Raw genomic sequence first — 18,222 nt, forward strand, 5'->3', positions numbered from 1 at the left:
TTTGTTTTACATTAATAGACATTTTAAAGCATTTAAATAGAAAAGTAGACTTAAAAATTTTTAGACAGACAAGATATACAGCCTCTCTTTACCTCATGTTTCCCTGATTTTTAACATCATCTGTAAGTGTAGTTTATTTGTCACAACTGATTAATCAATACTGACGCATTATTACCTTAAGTTCACAAAATCCATTATTTTCATTAGGGTTTACTCTTTGTGTCTCTGTGTTATAGAGAGTTCCATGGGCTTTAAGAAATGCTCTACTTATTTATTTCTCCCCTCCCACTGACCCCAGGCAATCATTGATCTTTTTACTGTCTATAGGTTTTCTATAGTCTATGCTTTGAGGTATAATTTTCTAAAGTAATATAACTTACTCTTTAAAAGACCAGTAACATGTAGTGAGTCAGAGTTAGTAAATGTGACCAAGTATTCAGACTTCTCATGTTCTTTATTGGAGTTCTCCTAACTTACATTTCAGCAAATTTTTCTGCATTTTGATAAAGCATTGTATTCTCTGGTCTCTGTCTCTCTCTACTCTCTCTCTCAGGCATATTCTTTATATTACCTGGTTTTTTTACAATAATATTTTAAATTCTGCCACATTTTAACTTTACTTTTTGGGTAAAGGACATCAGAAGAGTAGACAAGCCAAAATCCCATGGACTGAGCTTAAGAATGTATTTGATTAGGTGGTGGTGGTGGGAGATAAAGAACTACCCTTCTAATTGTTTGCCTTAGCCCAATCCTCACAATTCATAGTGGCAGAGAAATTTAATAGGCACAGTCATCTTATGTTTCAAAATTCATGCACAGTATGCCACAGGTCAACAAAGTTTGCTGGGACTTGAGGACCTTCATTGTCATTATGATTCATACAAATGGACCACACTTTAATATTAATTCCCCCTGAAGAGAAAATCTTTGCAACATGCCTGATACAGTAACAGATTTATTAAGTGCACTGACCTGTCAAGCATTTCTTACTCTTTTTCCTTGGCTATTAAGTATATATTTTATTGATTAGCATTATTTCTTGACTTAATGTTACAGCTTTTATTTTTTTTTTTTAAGATTTAATTTATTTATTTGACAGACAGAGATCACAAGTAGGCAGAGAGGCAGGTAGGGGATGGGGGGAGAGCAGGCTCTCTGCTGAGTAGAGAGCCTGATGCCTGGCTCGATCCCAGAACCCTGGGATCATGACCTGAGCCAAAGGCAGAGGCTTTAACCCACTGAGCCACCCAAGTGCCCCAAAGTTCAGCTTTTAGAGTGGATTTGGGAAACAAACCTATAAGCACACTGAATTTACCAGCAAGACACCCAGGCATTTTGAAATGGTCTTAATATGGTTCTGAAGAGCAAAGCTCCAGGCACTGTTCTGGAATCTCTTGATTTTTGCAGTTACTGGAATCTCAGAACATCCACTAGATTTTTCTTTCTTATTAAGAATTTTATGTACCATAGAATAATACTTTTATCCTTATTTAAAGGCAGTACGTGTGGTTACTATTAATTATATAAGACTCAATGATATATTGTGATCAGTGTTTAAGTTCAGATGGTTACTGCAATATACATAAAAGAGCACTGCACTTACAGAAAACAAAACTGGTACTGAAAAAAATTAGTATTTGAACTTAGGTTTCAAAAAAAGGTGTCCTTAATGTTGGAATAATGTTGAAGTTAATCTTTGTGGATGGTTAAAAAAAATTTTGTGGATGGTATGAAGGGTCTAAATTTATCTTTTCTGTAAGTGTCCAATTGTCCTATCAATGTCTGCTGAAAACGTTATTTTTTCCCCAATGAACTGCATGAGCATCTTTGTTGGAAATAATTTACCGTAATTGCTAGAGTTTATTTCTGAATAAATAGAGTTTATTTCTGAATTCATAGTTCTGTTGCATTGATCTATATGCCCATTATATAGATGGCGTGAACCATACTATCGTGAATACTGTATGTCTTGTTTTCTATTTCTGCATAACTAATTGCCACAAATGCAGTGGTTTAAAATAAACCACAAATTCATTAGTTGATAGTTCTGTAAGTCAGAAGTCCAGGCAGGCTTGGTTAGGTTCTCTGCCTGGTTTCTCCTAAGACTGGAAGATATCAGCTGGACTGGGCTCTAATCTGGAATATCTGAGAACAACCTGCTTCCAACTCTTTCAGGTTGTTGACAGAATACATTCTTTGTGGTTGTGTGATTTTGGCAAGGGGGAAAAGTCATGTGAGTTAGGTTAAATTTTTATTATACTGTAGCTTTAGAGTAAATATTGAAATGGGAAAGAATAATCTTCAAATTTGCTCTTCTTTCTCAAAATTGTTTTCTGCTATTCTTATTCCTTTGTAATTCCATATAAATTTTATCACCTTATCAATTTCTGCAAAAAACAAATTATCAAAATTTGCTGGAAAGCTGATAGAAACTGCAATGAATCTACAGATTAACTTGAAAAGTACTGACACTTTAAGAGCCTTGAGTCTTGCAATCCATAAACATGGAATACCATTTATTTAGATCTTTAATTTCTCTCAGCAATGTTTTGTTATTTTCAGTGTATAAGTCTTACACTGCTTTTATTAAATATATATCCATTTTTTAAGTTGTTCATTGGTAGTAAAGAGAAATAAAATTTATTTTTGCCTATTGATCTTGTATCCTGCAACTTTGCTGAACTCATTCATTAGCTCTATCAGGTTTCTTTCTGATTCTGTAAGATTTTCTACATACAAGATCATATTATTTATGAATAAAGACTTTTATCCCAGTAACAGAAAACTTTCTCCAAAATAGCTCTCTTCTACTCTCTTCCCCTTGTGCAAATACACACACATACCATCTTTATATCTTATAAACTCAATGATACAGTTTTATAATAATTGTTTTATTCAGGTATCTTTTAAGCTATTTAAGAAAAGAAGGATACATAATTACTTTCACCGGTGCTCTATTTCTCAGTGAATTTGAATCACCACTTTATGTCATTTCTTTTCATACGAACAAACTTCTATTAGTATATATTGTAAGGCAGGTACGCTAGCAACCAGCTCTCTCAGTCTTTTCAAATTTAGGATTGTCTTTATCTCAACTTCACTTTTGAAGGATAGCTTTCCTTGACTGCTAGGTTGTTCCCCAGCACCCTTCACCCGGCCCTCTTTAGCTCTTTGTCTGTCTATGCCAACCTACTGCCTCTTTCCTCTATTGTTTCTGATGGGAAGTTAATCATATTCTTGTTATTTCTATAGATCTTTTATTCTGTGAGGAGCTTAGTACATTGAGCCAGACATTCTGTTATAGATATCCAAAAAGCATGACTTTTTCTTTGATTTGGTTTGTCAGAAGTACGGTGAAACTTCTGGACCGCCAATAAAATTTGGGCTTCTTATAACAGATTTAAAGGTAGCTAAGTACTAGATGGAAATAAAATAAATATTACACATTAAATACTCATTAAAATGAATAAAATTAGAATTAAAATGGTAAGGAACTCAACTGCCACATGACTACGTATGGTAGTTAAACAACAAGAAAAATTTAGCCAAAAAAAATAGATGAAAGTAATCACGAAATAGGAAGTAGTCCTAAGGTACTGTTGCCCTAAGCACAACAAAAACTCTTTTTACAAAACTGTGGAGACAATGGTAGTAGAAACCACTGAGAAACATTAAACATATACTCAGCAATGATTTATCTTTAGTATTTTTCAAATTCTGTTCAATCCATGACCCAGACCCAAATTAAGAAACATGGAACAAGTAATTATGAACAAGATGAAAAAGTTGCTATAAAAGGCCTTTTACCAGATCAGAACAGCAGAGATTCATTAATATCTACTGCCCATGGCTGAAAAGTAATAATGATTTTGTCCAGTTTATAGAAAAGGGGAAATCTCAAGAAGATTCCAAATGTTCCTTTTTATATCTTCTTGACAAAAAAAAATGAAGAGGTAAGAAAGAAAATTAGGTAGACTTACATACCAACATTTTTGAGTGACAGTGGGAGAAGCTACTCAAAATGCTACCTAGGCTTTCTCTTCATATAAAGAATACTTCAGAAATACTGTAACATTTCTAAAGTGGTAGAGCCTATTAAGACTAAAGTAGAAGTTATAAGCATCATAGTTTGAGGTAATATTAAGTTTAGATCCACAAAAGAGAAATAACACTCAACTGTGATAAGAAAAGCTATACTCTAAGGACGCCTGGCTGGCTCAGTTGGTTAAGCCGCTGCCTTCATCTCGGGTCATGATCCCGGGGTCCTGGGATCGAGTCCCACATTGGGCTCCTTGCTCCGCAGGGAGCCTGCTTCTCTCGCTGCCTCTGTCTGCCTTTCTATCTGCTTGTGTGTACTCTCTCTCTCTATCTCTGGCAAATAAATAAGATCTTTGAAAAAAAAAAAAAGAAAAGAAAAACTATACTCTAAAATGTACGTTGGACAAAACTATAGTTAGTAGATCCTCCCACATCCAAGACCATGGTTATACTATGGATAAGAATTACTTTTTAAGATAGGGAAATGAAGAAAAGAAACACATCAATGAAATATTTTCATCTAAATAGAACAAGTAAAAAATATTTCTAGAATCCACAATGAATCCAGGCTAAATAAATGAGAAAATTCACCTTTGAGGCATAGCAAGAAAGAGGATGAGGGAGAAACAGGAAAACATTCACCTTATAAATGGAGTAGTTTCAAGGAAATGGCAGAAGTCAAAGAAGAAAATCATTCTTCTGGAGCACTGTGGATTTAATTAAACTATAAGCAAAATTTACATGCAATTTGAGCTAGATGCCAACAATGCAAAGAAGAAACATAAAGTCTCGTAAAGTCAAATAAATGCCTCATGAAAAATGAACTGCTGCCATCTCCATCACAAAATCTGAACATCAGTTAAATTAAAAAAATACCTTATTTTGAGAACAAATAAAATTTAATATTTACCCATCATCCTCATTCAGAAGCAAAGTTATTACAGTGATGCCCTTCCTGACATAAAACAAACTTGTTGACCAAACTTACCCAATTCCCATGAAAGGAAATGAGAAGGTGTTTACCATTGTTCAGGTAAAAGAAGTCTGTCACAACAAAACAGATACATACGAGGCAAGATGACAATCTCCAGTTGGCATTAAAAAAGAAACTTATATTCCCTAAATTCAAGTGGCAGAGCCCATAAGTGACTTGAATTTCATTTTCATTGTACATAAGACATAATGTCTTGACTATCAGGCACTTCCTGAAAACATGGCTTTAAAATTTTCTCATGACTAAGTCAAAATGAAAATTCAAAAGTATCTTTTTTGTTTTTGTTTTTGAGAGTGCTCTCTCCATGTATTTGGCCAACATCTTCATTCTATCATTAGTGATTTTTTTTTTTAGTTTTGTTCTTCAAAGTTAAGGTTAGTCAGTGTTAATTATGATGGGTCTCAATGAAACCTTTAAAAATCACTAACTTAAACATAAAAACATTAATATCTAGAAGTCTTTCGAGGCCCCTGGATGTCTTCAGAGCCGTCTTATGATTGTTCTTTGACTCTCGGTCTCTATCTTTAAGGTCCTAAGGCTCTACACTGGCAACTGAAAAACCCTCTTCCTCCCCTCCAATATTCTTGAAAAATGGGCTGCCCTTCATTTTTGTGCCCCCAACACACCTTTGTCACACAGAGGGAAGGAGTGGCAATACAAGAGTAAAGGTCAGAAATCTGATCTTTGTGGTACAATTTTCTCCAACCTACCCGAGAACACCACAGAAGGACCACCTTAAAAACTGCCTGCCCTGCTTTCAAAGTGGCAGGGAAAATCCAGCCAAACTATCAAGATTAGCTGCCACGATCCTCTGCCTCATCTAGGTTCTTCAGAAAACAGAACAAAAGAAACGATTTCAAGTTAGGATACAAATAAGCCATTCATACTTTGGCCATTTTCTGCTTGAACTCACTACCCCGAGATCAAGAGCTGCATGCTCTACTGACCAAGCCAGCCAGGTGAGGCCGTTTCTTATCAATGTTGTGACTTCAAAACAAGGATATGTTATAGGTCTGAGCTATATAACATTCCAACAAAATTATTATTTATTATCTTAACCTTTCTATGAGTCTAATCTTCAAGTTCAAAACTGAAGTTTTCTTGGCCCAAACTCTTAACTTATCTGAGGTAGTGGTCTCTAGGCTAAACAGCAATGATGTTCTTTAGAAGCATTGCAAAAAACCATTCACAGGACCTGATATTATTCACAAGGGGGAGATAACATGTTAGCACATTCGCCAGGCTTTAATATGAATGGCTTATGCCCTACTGCACAGTTTCTTCTACAGTGTTTTAGTATATAACACTTACTATTCTCATCCATTTGAAGATTTAAACTCATTTGGATATGAAACAGATACAAAGTATCACTTGCTAGAGGGCAAGAAATAAGTTTTTAGAGCTTGTTTCATATTATGACTGGCAGGGTTCTGAACATTTAATTATACAATATATACCATTTAATGATATATATGTAGATGTTATATATGAAGACTCTCATACATACTTATGTGATTAATATATACATACAAATATAAAATCATGCAAAATATTTCAGTTTTCTCCAATTAAAGATTTTATAAGGCACCAGTCACTTTATTATTCTAAAAATGTAAAACATGAGTTAGGAAAGGCTCATTAGTGTTTTCCATAAGGACAATGGGTAGCAAATAGCCCCGTGATCTTCTTCATTAAGCAACAGAGTAGTGAGGTTTCTTTACCATTTCTGCTGTGGTTTCAGACAACTAGGAGCTTTCTCACTGACCCACAGCCTGCTTCAAGTAATCATTCCTGACCTTTGGGCCCCAGGAACAGGAGATGAAAAAAAAAAAAAAAAGAAAAGAAGTAAATGACACAATTCAATCACATGATATACTTACATGCTTTAAGACAATGTTATATTCTGTGACTCAAAGTAAAGGCAAATGCTCCTTCTGACATCTTGCTAATCCATTAAAGTCAAGAAAAGGTAAGAATAAAGATGCTTACCTGTTGTTCCTGCATTCTAGCAGCACCAAGTTCTGAGAGAGACATGGTGAGCTTCTCTTGCTGTTCTGATAGATATTTCTGATAGAGACTTAGAAGTTCTTGGCATTCTCTATACTGTAGCTGAAGAGGTGAGATTGCAAATTAAGGGAAAAAACGAATAAGCTGATTCAAACTGTATCTATCAGTACTGCTTTTCAGATTCCAGTAAACAAAGGAGAGACAAAAATGCAACCATATTTGGTGAGAGCACAAGTAGATGAACACAGTACATATATCTACCAAAAAAAAAATCATGAAAACAATAATTCACAAAGAGAGTAGCAACGGCCATCTCATTTGAACAGAAATTTCTCTCTGAAATCTTTACATGTAAACGAATAAAAACAAACATGCAAAAGAATGAATTTAGACTCCTATCTCACACCATACACTAAAACCAACTGAAAATGGATCAGTGACCTAAACATAAGAGCTAAAACTGTAAAACTCATAAAAGTAAATCTTTGTAACCTTGGATTAGGTAATGGTCACCTGAAGACACAGAAACCAAAGAATAAATATAGAAACTGGACTTCAAAATTTTAAAAATAAAACAAAAAACCTACTTCTGGTTCAAAGGACACTATTAAGAAATTGAAAAACCAACCTCCAGAATGAGAGAAAATATTTGCCAATCATAGAGATGATAAGAGACTGGTATTCAGAATATATAAGGACCTTGTACGGTTCAACAGTAAGGAACTACTTAACGTAATTAAAAATGGGCAATGTACTTGAATAGACACTTCCCAAGATATACAAATGTCCAAGCAGCACAAGAAAATATGCCCAATATCATTAAACATTAGGAAAATGCAAATCAAGACCACAATATGAGATACCACTTTGCATCTACTAGGATGGTTGTCATCAAAAAGACTGACAATAAAAAGCTTTGACAAGGATGTAGAAAAATTACAACCCTCTTGTATTGCTAATGGAAATGTAACATGGCACTGCTGTTTCGGAAAATAATTTAGCAGTCCCCTCAAAAGTTAGATATTGAGTTACATATGACTCAGCAATTGCACATTTAGGTATAAACACAAGAGAATAAAAGACAGAGGTCCATACAAAAACCTGTACGTGAATATTCAGGGCAGCATTCTTCATAATAGTGAAGAAGTGAAAACGATTCAAGTGTCATCAAGTGTTAATAGATAAACTAAATGTGGTATATCTATACAATAGAATACTCTTCAGCCATAAAAGGAAAATAAAAGGAAACAAAGCATTGCTACATGCTACAAAATGGATGAACTTTGAGTACATTATGCTAATGAAGACAGACATGAAAGGTCACATATTGTATGATTTTATGTATATAAAGATGTGGGGGATTTGTCATTGTTTTAAATACCTATTCTAATGAACTAGGGGAAAGAATACTCGGTTTTAAGTATACAAGATCACATTTTATTTTTTTAATTCATCCATGTTCACTTTCTGTCCTCTTCTTCAATTTTCTGAAGTTCATATTACATGAGAAAAGCTGAAGGGAAAAAATGTCCAGAATAGGCAAATGCATATAGACAGAGGGTACATTAGGGTTTGCTAGCAGCTGGGGTAGGCGAGGGAGAATAGGGAGCAACTGCTGATGGGTACTGGTTCTGTGGGATAGGTAATGAATATGTTTTGGGAATTAGATGGTTGTGTTCACACAGCTTTGGGAATATTCTCAAAACAATGAATTACACACTTCAGACCAGACTGGGTGCGTTCAGGGTGGTATGGTCATAGATTGAATTGCACACCTCAAAAGGGCAAATCTTATTGTATGTACTCTATCTTAATGAAACTGCTACAAAAAATGCAGAGTAGAAGTGATAATAGTGCTGTGGTAAAAATTAGTGCCTAATCTACAAAGAAAGTTCTAACCATACTAAACATAAAGGAATTACGATTAGGTTTTTGTCTTATTTTGTTTTTCTATAATGTCAATTAAGTCAGTGTTTCATTAATAAAACCATCATCAGGAAATTTTCTGCCCATATATCTCTCTACATTTTTCATAGCCTAACATGAAGAACACAGCAGCCTAACTAGGGATATCCTCCTCTATAGCTCCTCAAACTTGCAAAGTGCTCAAGATGAAGATGCTAATTGGAAAGGTCACCTAACTTTGTAGATTAGGTGTGTGGGAGACAGTTCCACCCAAGAGAGAGTTCTGTTTCTTCTCATTGTGGTACTTTCCTCCCCAGGCCCAATTTTCTCTCAGATCATTTACAAATCTCCCCCTTTGCACTAAATAATGTATGCTGTTGGTATAGAAATTACTGTCCAATGAGATTATTCTGTATAAATTTTTTTATAACAGGTCATCATGATTAAGGGTGGGAACAGTATTTCATAAATGTCAAAAATGGTGACTGGTTTCAGTATTCCTTAACATTTTCATAACCTAATCATCGCCTCTGGGCAGGTTCCTGTTCTAATAACTTTTGCCAATCATGACTGCATAAATAACCAATTGCTTCATTATTCTCATTATTAACCTTTAACAAAAAAAGGAGCCAGAGACAGCTTATAGAAGAGGAGCAGTTCTAATAAAAGGGTAGGTTACTAAGTTTAAAGAATACATTAATTAGAAAAGCTTGTTGAATACTCAGTATCTTATAAACAATAACAATAGAATGAACAGTGTTCTGTATAAGCTAATATGATTTCAAAGTCAATCTACGTCAGACCAAGCTGGTTTTACATCGCCATGCTTTTTGTCAGTAAGCTTCAAAAGACAAGAATGATGTGTGATGGTCCCAAGAGTTCCTGCCAGCTGTGATACATATAAAAAGAATTTTTTAGCCTGGCTGTTACCATAGGCAGTAATGTTTATAGTAGATGAACCTATTAGCTTGGATACAGAATAAGAATTTTACTCTGGAAAAAGCCAGCACAATTGTACAGCCTAAGAATTAAATGTCAGCATTTGAAGACAAATTATAGGCAAATTCACTTAAACACATGCTATGTGGCAGAGTATAAAAACAGGCAGTCCTATCCTTAATCAGTTTTTTATATCTGTCTTGATTCACCAGATTTTTGAAATGCTCTCCTTTTCCTGGAAAATCCAAAATGTATGTCCACACAATCCAGTAATTTTCCTTCATCCCTTAACACAATGAGACTTCACTGCCCACCCCAATCTGGAGAGAGATTTATGTAAGAAAAATGTGGGTAAAATACTGTCTTCACTGATTTGGGGGCAGGGGTACAGTGAGAAAAAAAATACCTATTTAACTCAATCCTGGCTGAATGACAGAAAAGAATGCAACAGGTGTAGAAAAATCCAATCTAAGGGAAGGTGTGCACCCAAACCATAACTGAAAGAATCTAACATACAGGGACACCTGGGTGTCTCAGTCAGTTAGGGGTCTGCCTTCGGCTCAGGTCATGATCCCAGGGTCCTGGTATTGAGTCCTGCCTTGGGCTCCTTACTCAGTGGGGAGACTATTTCTCCCTCTGCCTTGCCCTCTGCCTGCCGCTTTCACAGCTTGTGTGCTCTCTCTGACAAATAAATAAAATCTTAAAAAAAAACATGTAACATAGAGGTAATCTGGCCAACCACCATTCAAGAACTGAAAGAAACAGCAGTCATCACAGCCTCATCAGCGAAAGAAACCTTCTTAAGATAAATAAGTATAAATTAATATTAAGCAAGATCATATCAAAACCTAAACATCAAATTAATTAGCTGAAACGGCTGCCGGAAATGGTCATTTTGCAAAGCTTAAACCCTTAACTCCAAAATCCTTTACATAGGTAAATACAAGTAAAGGTCAATGTAGAATAAATAGGGAGATAGGGAGAAAGAAAAAGAAAAATCATAGGTAGAGGAAGAAGGACCAGAGACAGGATATTTTACTAGTAGGCTGCCAAAGTAGGAAGTGATTGCTTTAAGCTAGAAGAGTTCCTCTGGCATACCAAAGACCACTCCTTTACCCCATTCCACTCTTGCCTTGGATACTGGAATCTGTTAGTAATCCTGATTTAATATAAAACTCAATGAAGGAAGGTCTGTATGGCAGGAAAAAAAGGGAGAATCATTAAACTAAAAAACAAAAACAAATAAAACGCACAACAATTCTCCTTTTCTGGAACCACAACTCCTTGGAAAAATGGCTAATTTCCATCCTGGGGTGTGGAGAGTATAAAGCAAGCTTGAAACATGTTCCTATGCTATATTGCAAAAAAAGTATGTGAAGAGAAATAGATGGGGCCTTGTAAAATGGAATAGAAGCAACCCTGAAGAGACTCTCATTAGTCAAATCTGGGACAATATGAGCACTGACTCATATGACTACCAGAGTGAAATGTCGTAGTCATTACCCAAAGTGAATTAATTTAAGATCACTAATAGTGAAAAAAAAAAAATCACGTACCTCCTAATATATAAAGTAGGCAATATTGCCTATGAAATATTCTTGCTAAATGTTTTATTTGAATTTAATCAAATCTGTAAACCTAACTCCCACTTCAAAGAAATGAGGACAAAGAAACAAATTATAGTACAAAGAACCAATCACACAAATCTAGAATTTGGGAGATTTCACAAAGTACTCTTCAAGCTCTTTGAGCTAGCTCTACATGAGTCGATGTCATGGGGTTGGAGGTTAGAGTTTGAAGACACAACCAAATGCAACCCATGGACCATGACTAGACCATAACTCAGGGGAAAACAGCTATAAAAGATATTCTTGGGACAATGAGGGAAAATGGAATATTGACTCAACAGTTGATATAACGGAATTACTGCTAATTTTGTTAAGTATCATAATGTGGTTCATGAAGAGAAATATTCTTATTCTTAGGAGATGAATGTGAAGTATTTAGGGTGACATATGACACTTGGCTCAGAAGAAAATAAGCAAATAAATTTTTATATATTTAAGTTTATTTAAGTCATATCTATATGCTTATACAGATATATATTTATGTAAATTTGTAATAAAAAAAGCAAATATATAAGAGGACATGAAGCAAATAGAGCAAAATGTCAACAACTGTGAAATCGAGATAGTATACATATGGTGGTTCACTGTACTATTCTGTCAACTTTTCTACATATTTGAATATATAATAATAACTAGTTGAAGAAAAACTTTGTTTTTGTTGTATTTTGTTTTGTTTTATTTTCTTCATTCTACTATTGTTCAGTCTCTTCTTGTCTTTTTACTTCCACCACAAGTTCTGTGGGGATAAGCAAAATCAGAAGCATCAGGTCAGACTGCTGAGAGCTCTCTACAACTCCTTGGATCCATGGTCATTAAATCAGGTGACAAGCTGTTAGTATGCTCTGACGATATACCAACAGAAACCTATCCTTTAAGCCAAAGATAGGCATATCCAGGGTAGCAAAAGAGTAAAAAAGCTTGTCAAGTTTTCTTCCAGTCACTTAAGAAAGGCAATAATGTAGAGTGACTAGAGCACAGGCTTTGGTGTCACCTAACATTCTTGGCTCAAATCTTACTTTCTGGCGTTCAATAATAATGTAACTTTGGATAAGTCACTTCTATGACATCCTCATCTGGAGATGATAATACCTACCTCACCTCACAGGGCAACTATGAATATAAATAAGCTAATAAATGAAAAGCACTTGGCATAGTGCAAAGCACAGAGCATATGTTCAAGAGATTTTCTGAAAAGAGATCAAGGGCACAAGAGATCAAAAGTGTTGGCAAGGGTAAAGAGAAAAGGGAATCCTGGTGCATTGTTGGTGGGAATGTAAACTGGTACAGCCACTATGAAAAACAGTATGGAACTTCCCATAAAAATTAAAAATAGAAGTACTATATATGATTTAGCAATCTTATTTCTGGGTATGTATCTGAAGGAAATGAAGTCATGATCTTAAAAGAGATATCCACATCCTTATGGTCACTGCAGTATTACTGCATTACAGTAATTACTATATTACAGTATTACTTGACAATAGCCAAGACATGGAAGCAACCTAAATGTCTGTCTGTCAAAAGATGGAGTTAAAAATGTGAAACACACAAACACACAAAGGAATATTATTCAGCTTTAAAAAAGAAAGAAGTCTTCCTATTTGCAATAATATAGATGAAGCTTGAGGACATTATGCGAAGTGAAGTAATTTATAGTGTGGAATCTAAAAAGCTGAACTCATAAAAACAGAAGGTAGACTGGGGGCTGCTAATGGCTGGGAGTTGGGGGAAATGAGTGACAGTGGTCAAAGGATACAAACTTACAGTATGAGTATGTTCTGGGGAATCTAATGTACAGTATGGAAACTATAGTTAACAAGAGGTACTGTACGGTATCCTTGAAAGCTGGTAAAAGAAGAGATCTTAAGTGTTCTCAGCACACACACACACACACACACACACACACACACACAAATAAGGGAGGTAACAGATGTGCAAACTATCCTTATTATGGTTATCATTCTGTAATATATACAAATACAAAATCATCACGCTGTACACTTTAAACTTACACAATGTTGTATGTCAAATATGTCTCAATAAAGGTGAAAAAATTATATCAAGAGGCTGAGAGAAAGATTTAAACAGATAAGGATAAAGTTCTAGGAGAGGCATTTAACCACAGGATACAAAAGAGATTTATTTTTATTTTTTTAGTGGGGGTATGTTGTTACTTTGACAATATTGCAGGGGGGCAGTAAGGAAAGACTCCAGAGCTGAGCAGATATGAGCCCAAAAATGAATTTTGGAAAAGGAGTATACTGGTGCACTGAATAGGCAGGATAGGGGCGGACCCTCAGCTGAAAGGAGCAAAGGCCCAGAGAGATGAAACTGACATGCACATGAAGGGAATTGCAAATAGCACAGCAGGGAGGGTTAACTGATCACAAGTAAGCAGAATGTGTGAAGAGGCTGCAGAGGCAAATAGGGGCCAGATCTGGAATGTTATATTAAGTTATCAAATTTTATTTCTATATAACTCAGTGATGTCTTACAACCAATTTGCTTTTTATAAAGGTATCTTTGGTAGGCATATGAAGGGTGGACTGGAAAACTTAAGGCCAGAATTAAAGCAACCAGTTAGAAACTTGCTACAACAGTCTAAGCAAGAGATGCAAGGGACCTGAATTGAACAGTGACAGATATTAGGGGGGGCTGGGGTTTCAAAGGGAAATTTAAGACACTGTCAGCTACAAACTGTCTGACAAGATGTATGATTAGATGTACAGTTCCCTTTACCAAGTCAGAGAATGCACAATAAAGAAAAGGTTTCGGTCATGGGGGAGCAAGCTTTAGACACACTGAGTTGGAGAGGCTTGGGGCACATTTACTCGAGATGGCTAATGAAGGACCCTTGGAATCCTGAGCCTGGAATTCAAAGAATAGATCTCAGTAGAAATAGAGAATTTGAGAGTCAATCACTTTTTATATGGTGGCTGAACACAAGAGTGTGTAACATTGTTCAGGGAATGGGTGGTTTCATTCATCATCCGATCATTCGTTTTTTCATTCAACGAGTAAGCTCCACAGAGCAGGAATATTCATGTTTTGTTTATTGCCAAATTCCTTAGCCTACATAATACGTACTCAATAAATATTTACTGAACAAACACATTTACTAAGTACATTAACATTTGAGACTGTGCCAGATGCTAGACATATAGTGATAAACACCAGCAACACTGTCTCCTGCAGGGAGCTTATCATCCAGGAGAAAGGCAGGTAATCAAACACGTATTTAAAATAACAAATGATGGAAATAATGGTAAGAACGTTATGTCATTCTATTATGCTAGCACTCCCCAAGGAAACAAGTGACTGAGGAACCAGGGAAAGCCACCTGGAGAAAGAAGTCTTCTCAATGTGAGAAGAAAAGGAGGCCAATATAACAATAACATAGAAAGGGCAAGCCAAGGAAAAGAAATCAATAAAAAAGATGTTGTCAACTGTGTCCAGAGCAGCAGAGGCCATGCCCGTTAAAGACGCAGAGCTGAGGAGGCTACTGGTGACCCTTCCCAGGACACAAATCTGACATTACTTAGTTATTCACCATCTCCCCCACTGTTTTGGTAGACCGCAGTTTTATGCTATTTTTCACATCAAAGAGAGAAGCTTCTGGACAAAAAGAGACGTTTTACTTAGGGTCACCTTGAGACAAAAACAGGGGACCATGAGGCTCCAATTCTAATGCAATCCATTAGACACAAGACTCCCAGGAAATATGAAGATTTTCACTGCGGTGGGTACTCCCTTCACTCTGAACACCTACACACGACGTAACACTCAAAGATAGAACGTTCTCTGTATTCTACTTAGAATGTTTTGCTGATCCTTCTATGTGTAAAATCCCCGCTTATCCTTTCAAATTTACCCTTATGCCATCTCTCCCTCCATCTCTGAACCCCCAGGCAAAGTCAAACACTTTTAGTATGCTAAATAGCATACAGCTAAAATTATTTGGTATTTCTATCACCTAAAGTGGCCTGTGTGCTCCTGGGATTCATAGTATAGTAAGTTTGGTATCTCTCTAGTATACAGCAGGCACTTCAAAAAAATGAACAAAGTAAAGGGGTATCTACTGAATTTCATGCTCATTTTGGGCTGGGAATTGAAACAAACCATAGGCCATATAGTCTTTAAACTAGACAAGAGGATGGCTAAAAAAAATACAGATTCATTAAAAATTTTAAGTTGCCCTAATCCCATAAGATTTTCCCATCTTGGGGGGCACCTGGGTGGCTCAGTGGGTTAAAGCCTCTGCTTTCGGCTCGGGTCATGGTCCCAGCGTCCTGGGTTCGAGCCCCGCATCGAGCTCTCTGCTCAGCAGGAAGCCTGCTTCCCTTCCTCTCTCTCTCTGCCTGCCTCTCTGCCTACTTGTGATCTCTGTCAAATAAATAAATAAAATCTTAAAAAAAAAAAAAAAAAAAAAGATTTTCCCATCTTGGGCACCTGAGTGGCTCAGTGGGTTAAGCCTCTGCCTTCGGCTCAGGTCATGATCTCAGGGTCCTGGGATCGAGCCCTGCATCAGGGTCTCTGCTCGGCGGGGAGCCGGCTTTTCCCTATTTCTCTCTGCCTGCCTCTCTGCCTACTTGTGATCTCTCTCTCTCTCTCGCTCTGTCAAATAAATAAAATCTTAAAAGAAAGAAAAGATTTTCCCATCTTAAAGCAAATATGGTTTCTGACCATGTCGTATTTCTCACCTCACAATCATTTCCTTTACCCCCCTTCCACAAAAAAAAATATACGTTGTCTGAGATAAACAGAGATGCTCATTATATAACTAGTTTGGTACTCAATGACGATATATGCAATTAAAAATGGATTATTGGTAAAAGAAAAAGTGATACCAAGATGAATTGATTAGCAGAGCTAGACAAGAGCATCATGTCAATGTTTATACCCTTTTATTAAGTTGTGTTCTGCGCGACAGTACAATCTACTGATACAAGTCTGAAGTTTTCCCTTTAATTAAATTTATGGCAAATTCAGTGCAAGGCCACAGTGTTTTTCAATTTCCTGATGATAGTAATCAGTTGGGGAGGGGAACAAACCTCTGAAACGAACAGGGGAAAACTCAGTATTCCGGACATTTACAAAAGAAGACAAATGCCTCACCCAGTTTCTTCTGGAAAGAGCAACAAAAACAGGAGCCACAGAAAGATATCTAACTAGAGTAATTAACTAGCTTTTTTAGTTGTCTAAGCATCATAGTTTCTACCTTACTTTCTGCAGATTTGCAAAACAGGATGAGTCTGCAACAGACTTAGGACCGAGATACTTGACAGTTTGTCTTTGCTCAGATCAGCAGACCATGAGGTTTCAGGAAACCAACCAATGAGACTGGAGGTTTAAAGAGGAGGACACTTACTTACAATTAAAAGTTCATATGGTGATATCCTAAAAAGCAGGCAATTAATGTGCCAGAGTGACCAGAATTTTTATTTCTTTCGAGTTTCCTTTTCACATCACACTCTAATATTAAACACACATACACAAGCACTCATGGTAGACATTAAAGACAAGGCTACAAAAGCAGTTCTATTGAAAATCATGTGTTTCTCTTGCTTCTAACTTGCTTAAAAATTTATCTTTTGTTTAAAGGTTCCACGTTTCAGCTAGACCCAAAGGAGAAGTATTTTCTCCATGTGGAAGGCTGCTTTAAATCATTCAGACTTTCTTGAGTTACAGGAACTAGTCTAGAATTGTAGAAAAAGAAGGCTATTATCTCACCCCTCTCCCAATCATTATTAAGGTAAACTGTGGTAACAATGATTAACACTTGAATATTTCCAGTTTTGGGGCACCTGGGTGGCTCAGTCAGTTAACTATCAGTCTTGGGCTCAGGTTATGATCCCCGGGCCCTGGAATGGAGTCCCGCATTGGGCTCCCTGCTCAGTGGGGAGTCTGCTTCTCCCTCTGCCTCTACTCCTGGCTTGTGCTCTTTCTCGCTTGCTCTCTCTCTCAAATAAACAAAATATTAAATAAAAAATTCCCAGTTTCAGACAGAGCATATTTCGGACAATATAGACCACGGAAAACTGTCTACACATCAAGCTTTCTAGACTCTGAAAGGCCAATAAGTGAAGTCGTGTGTATAATGCTTTGTGAAGCAGATCTAAACATCAAGCTGGTAGGGCCTCCTAGTAGCCATGAAGGACAGGATAAAAGCTCCTTACGAAGGACTCATCTCAGTCTGTGTCCTATCTTTAAGCAGGAGAGTTTCATTCTTGTCATTAAATTTAAAACCTCCATGAACTACCAATATCAATATACATAATACTTCCCTTCCTCACATGACTTTATTTGTCTACTTGAACTATTTATGCTACTATGTAAAACCATTCATTTCCAAGTGGAAATGCAAACTGAGTTTAAGAGACCCCCTGTTCTTCTTTTTCAAACTAAATATTCCAGTGGTATTATATTTTCCTCATACAATTCATCTTCCAGCTCTTATAATTTTTGTGTTTGTCATCTCTAGCTTCTTCAGACTCCTCAGTAGAGTTATCTTATAAGAGATATGTTCCATAGATACAATGAAATATTACACAGCCATCAGAAAGGATGAATACCCAACTTTTATATCAACATGGATGAGACCAAAGGAGATTATGCTGAGTGAAATAAGTCAAGCAGAGAAAGTCAATTATCATATGGTTTCACTTACTTGTGGAGCATAAGGAATAACATGGATTTTTAGGAGAAGGAAAG

The 18,222-nt window shown here is 36.3% G+C and overlaps 1 protein-coding gene across 6 annotated transcripts in view; it reads right to left on the reverse strand.

Annotated features, from left to right (window-relative positions):
• Window positions 1–18,222, reverse strand: part of KIAA1328 (KIAA1328 ortholog) — a 322,116-nt gene that overhangs the window by 198,519 nt on the left and 105,375 nt on the right. For all 6 annotated transcript variants that reach the window (XM_044243132.1, XM_044243129.1, XM_044243134.1 and 3 more), the window contains one exon: window positions 7,022–7,149. In XM_044243132.1, coding sequence (XP_044099067.1) covers window positions 7,022–7,149 — 128 coding nt within the window. The remainder of the gene's footprint in view (window positions 1–7,021; window positions 7,150–18,222) is intronic.

This window comes from Neovison vison, chromosome 3, assembly GCF_020171115.1.
Source record: "Neovison vison isolate M4711 chromosome 3, ASM_NN_V1, whole genome shotgun sequence".
NCBI lineage: Eukaryota > Metazoa > Chordata > Mammalia > Carnivora > Mustelidae > Neogale > Neogale vison.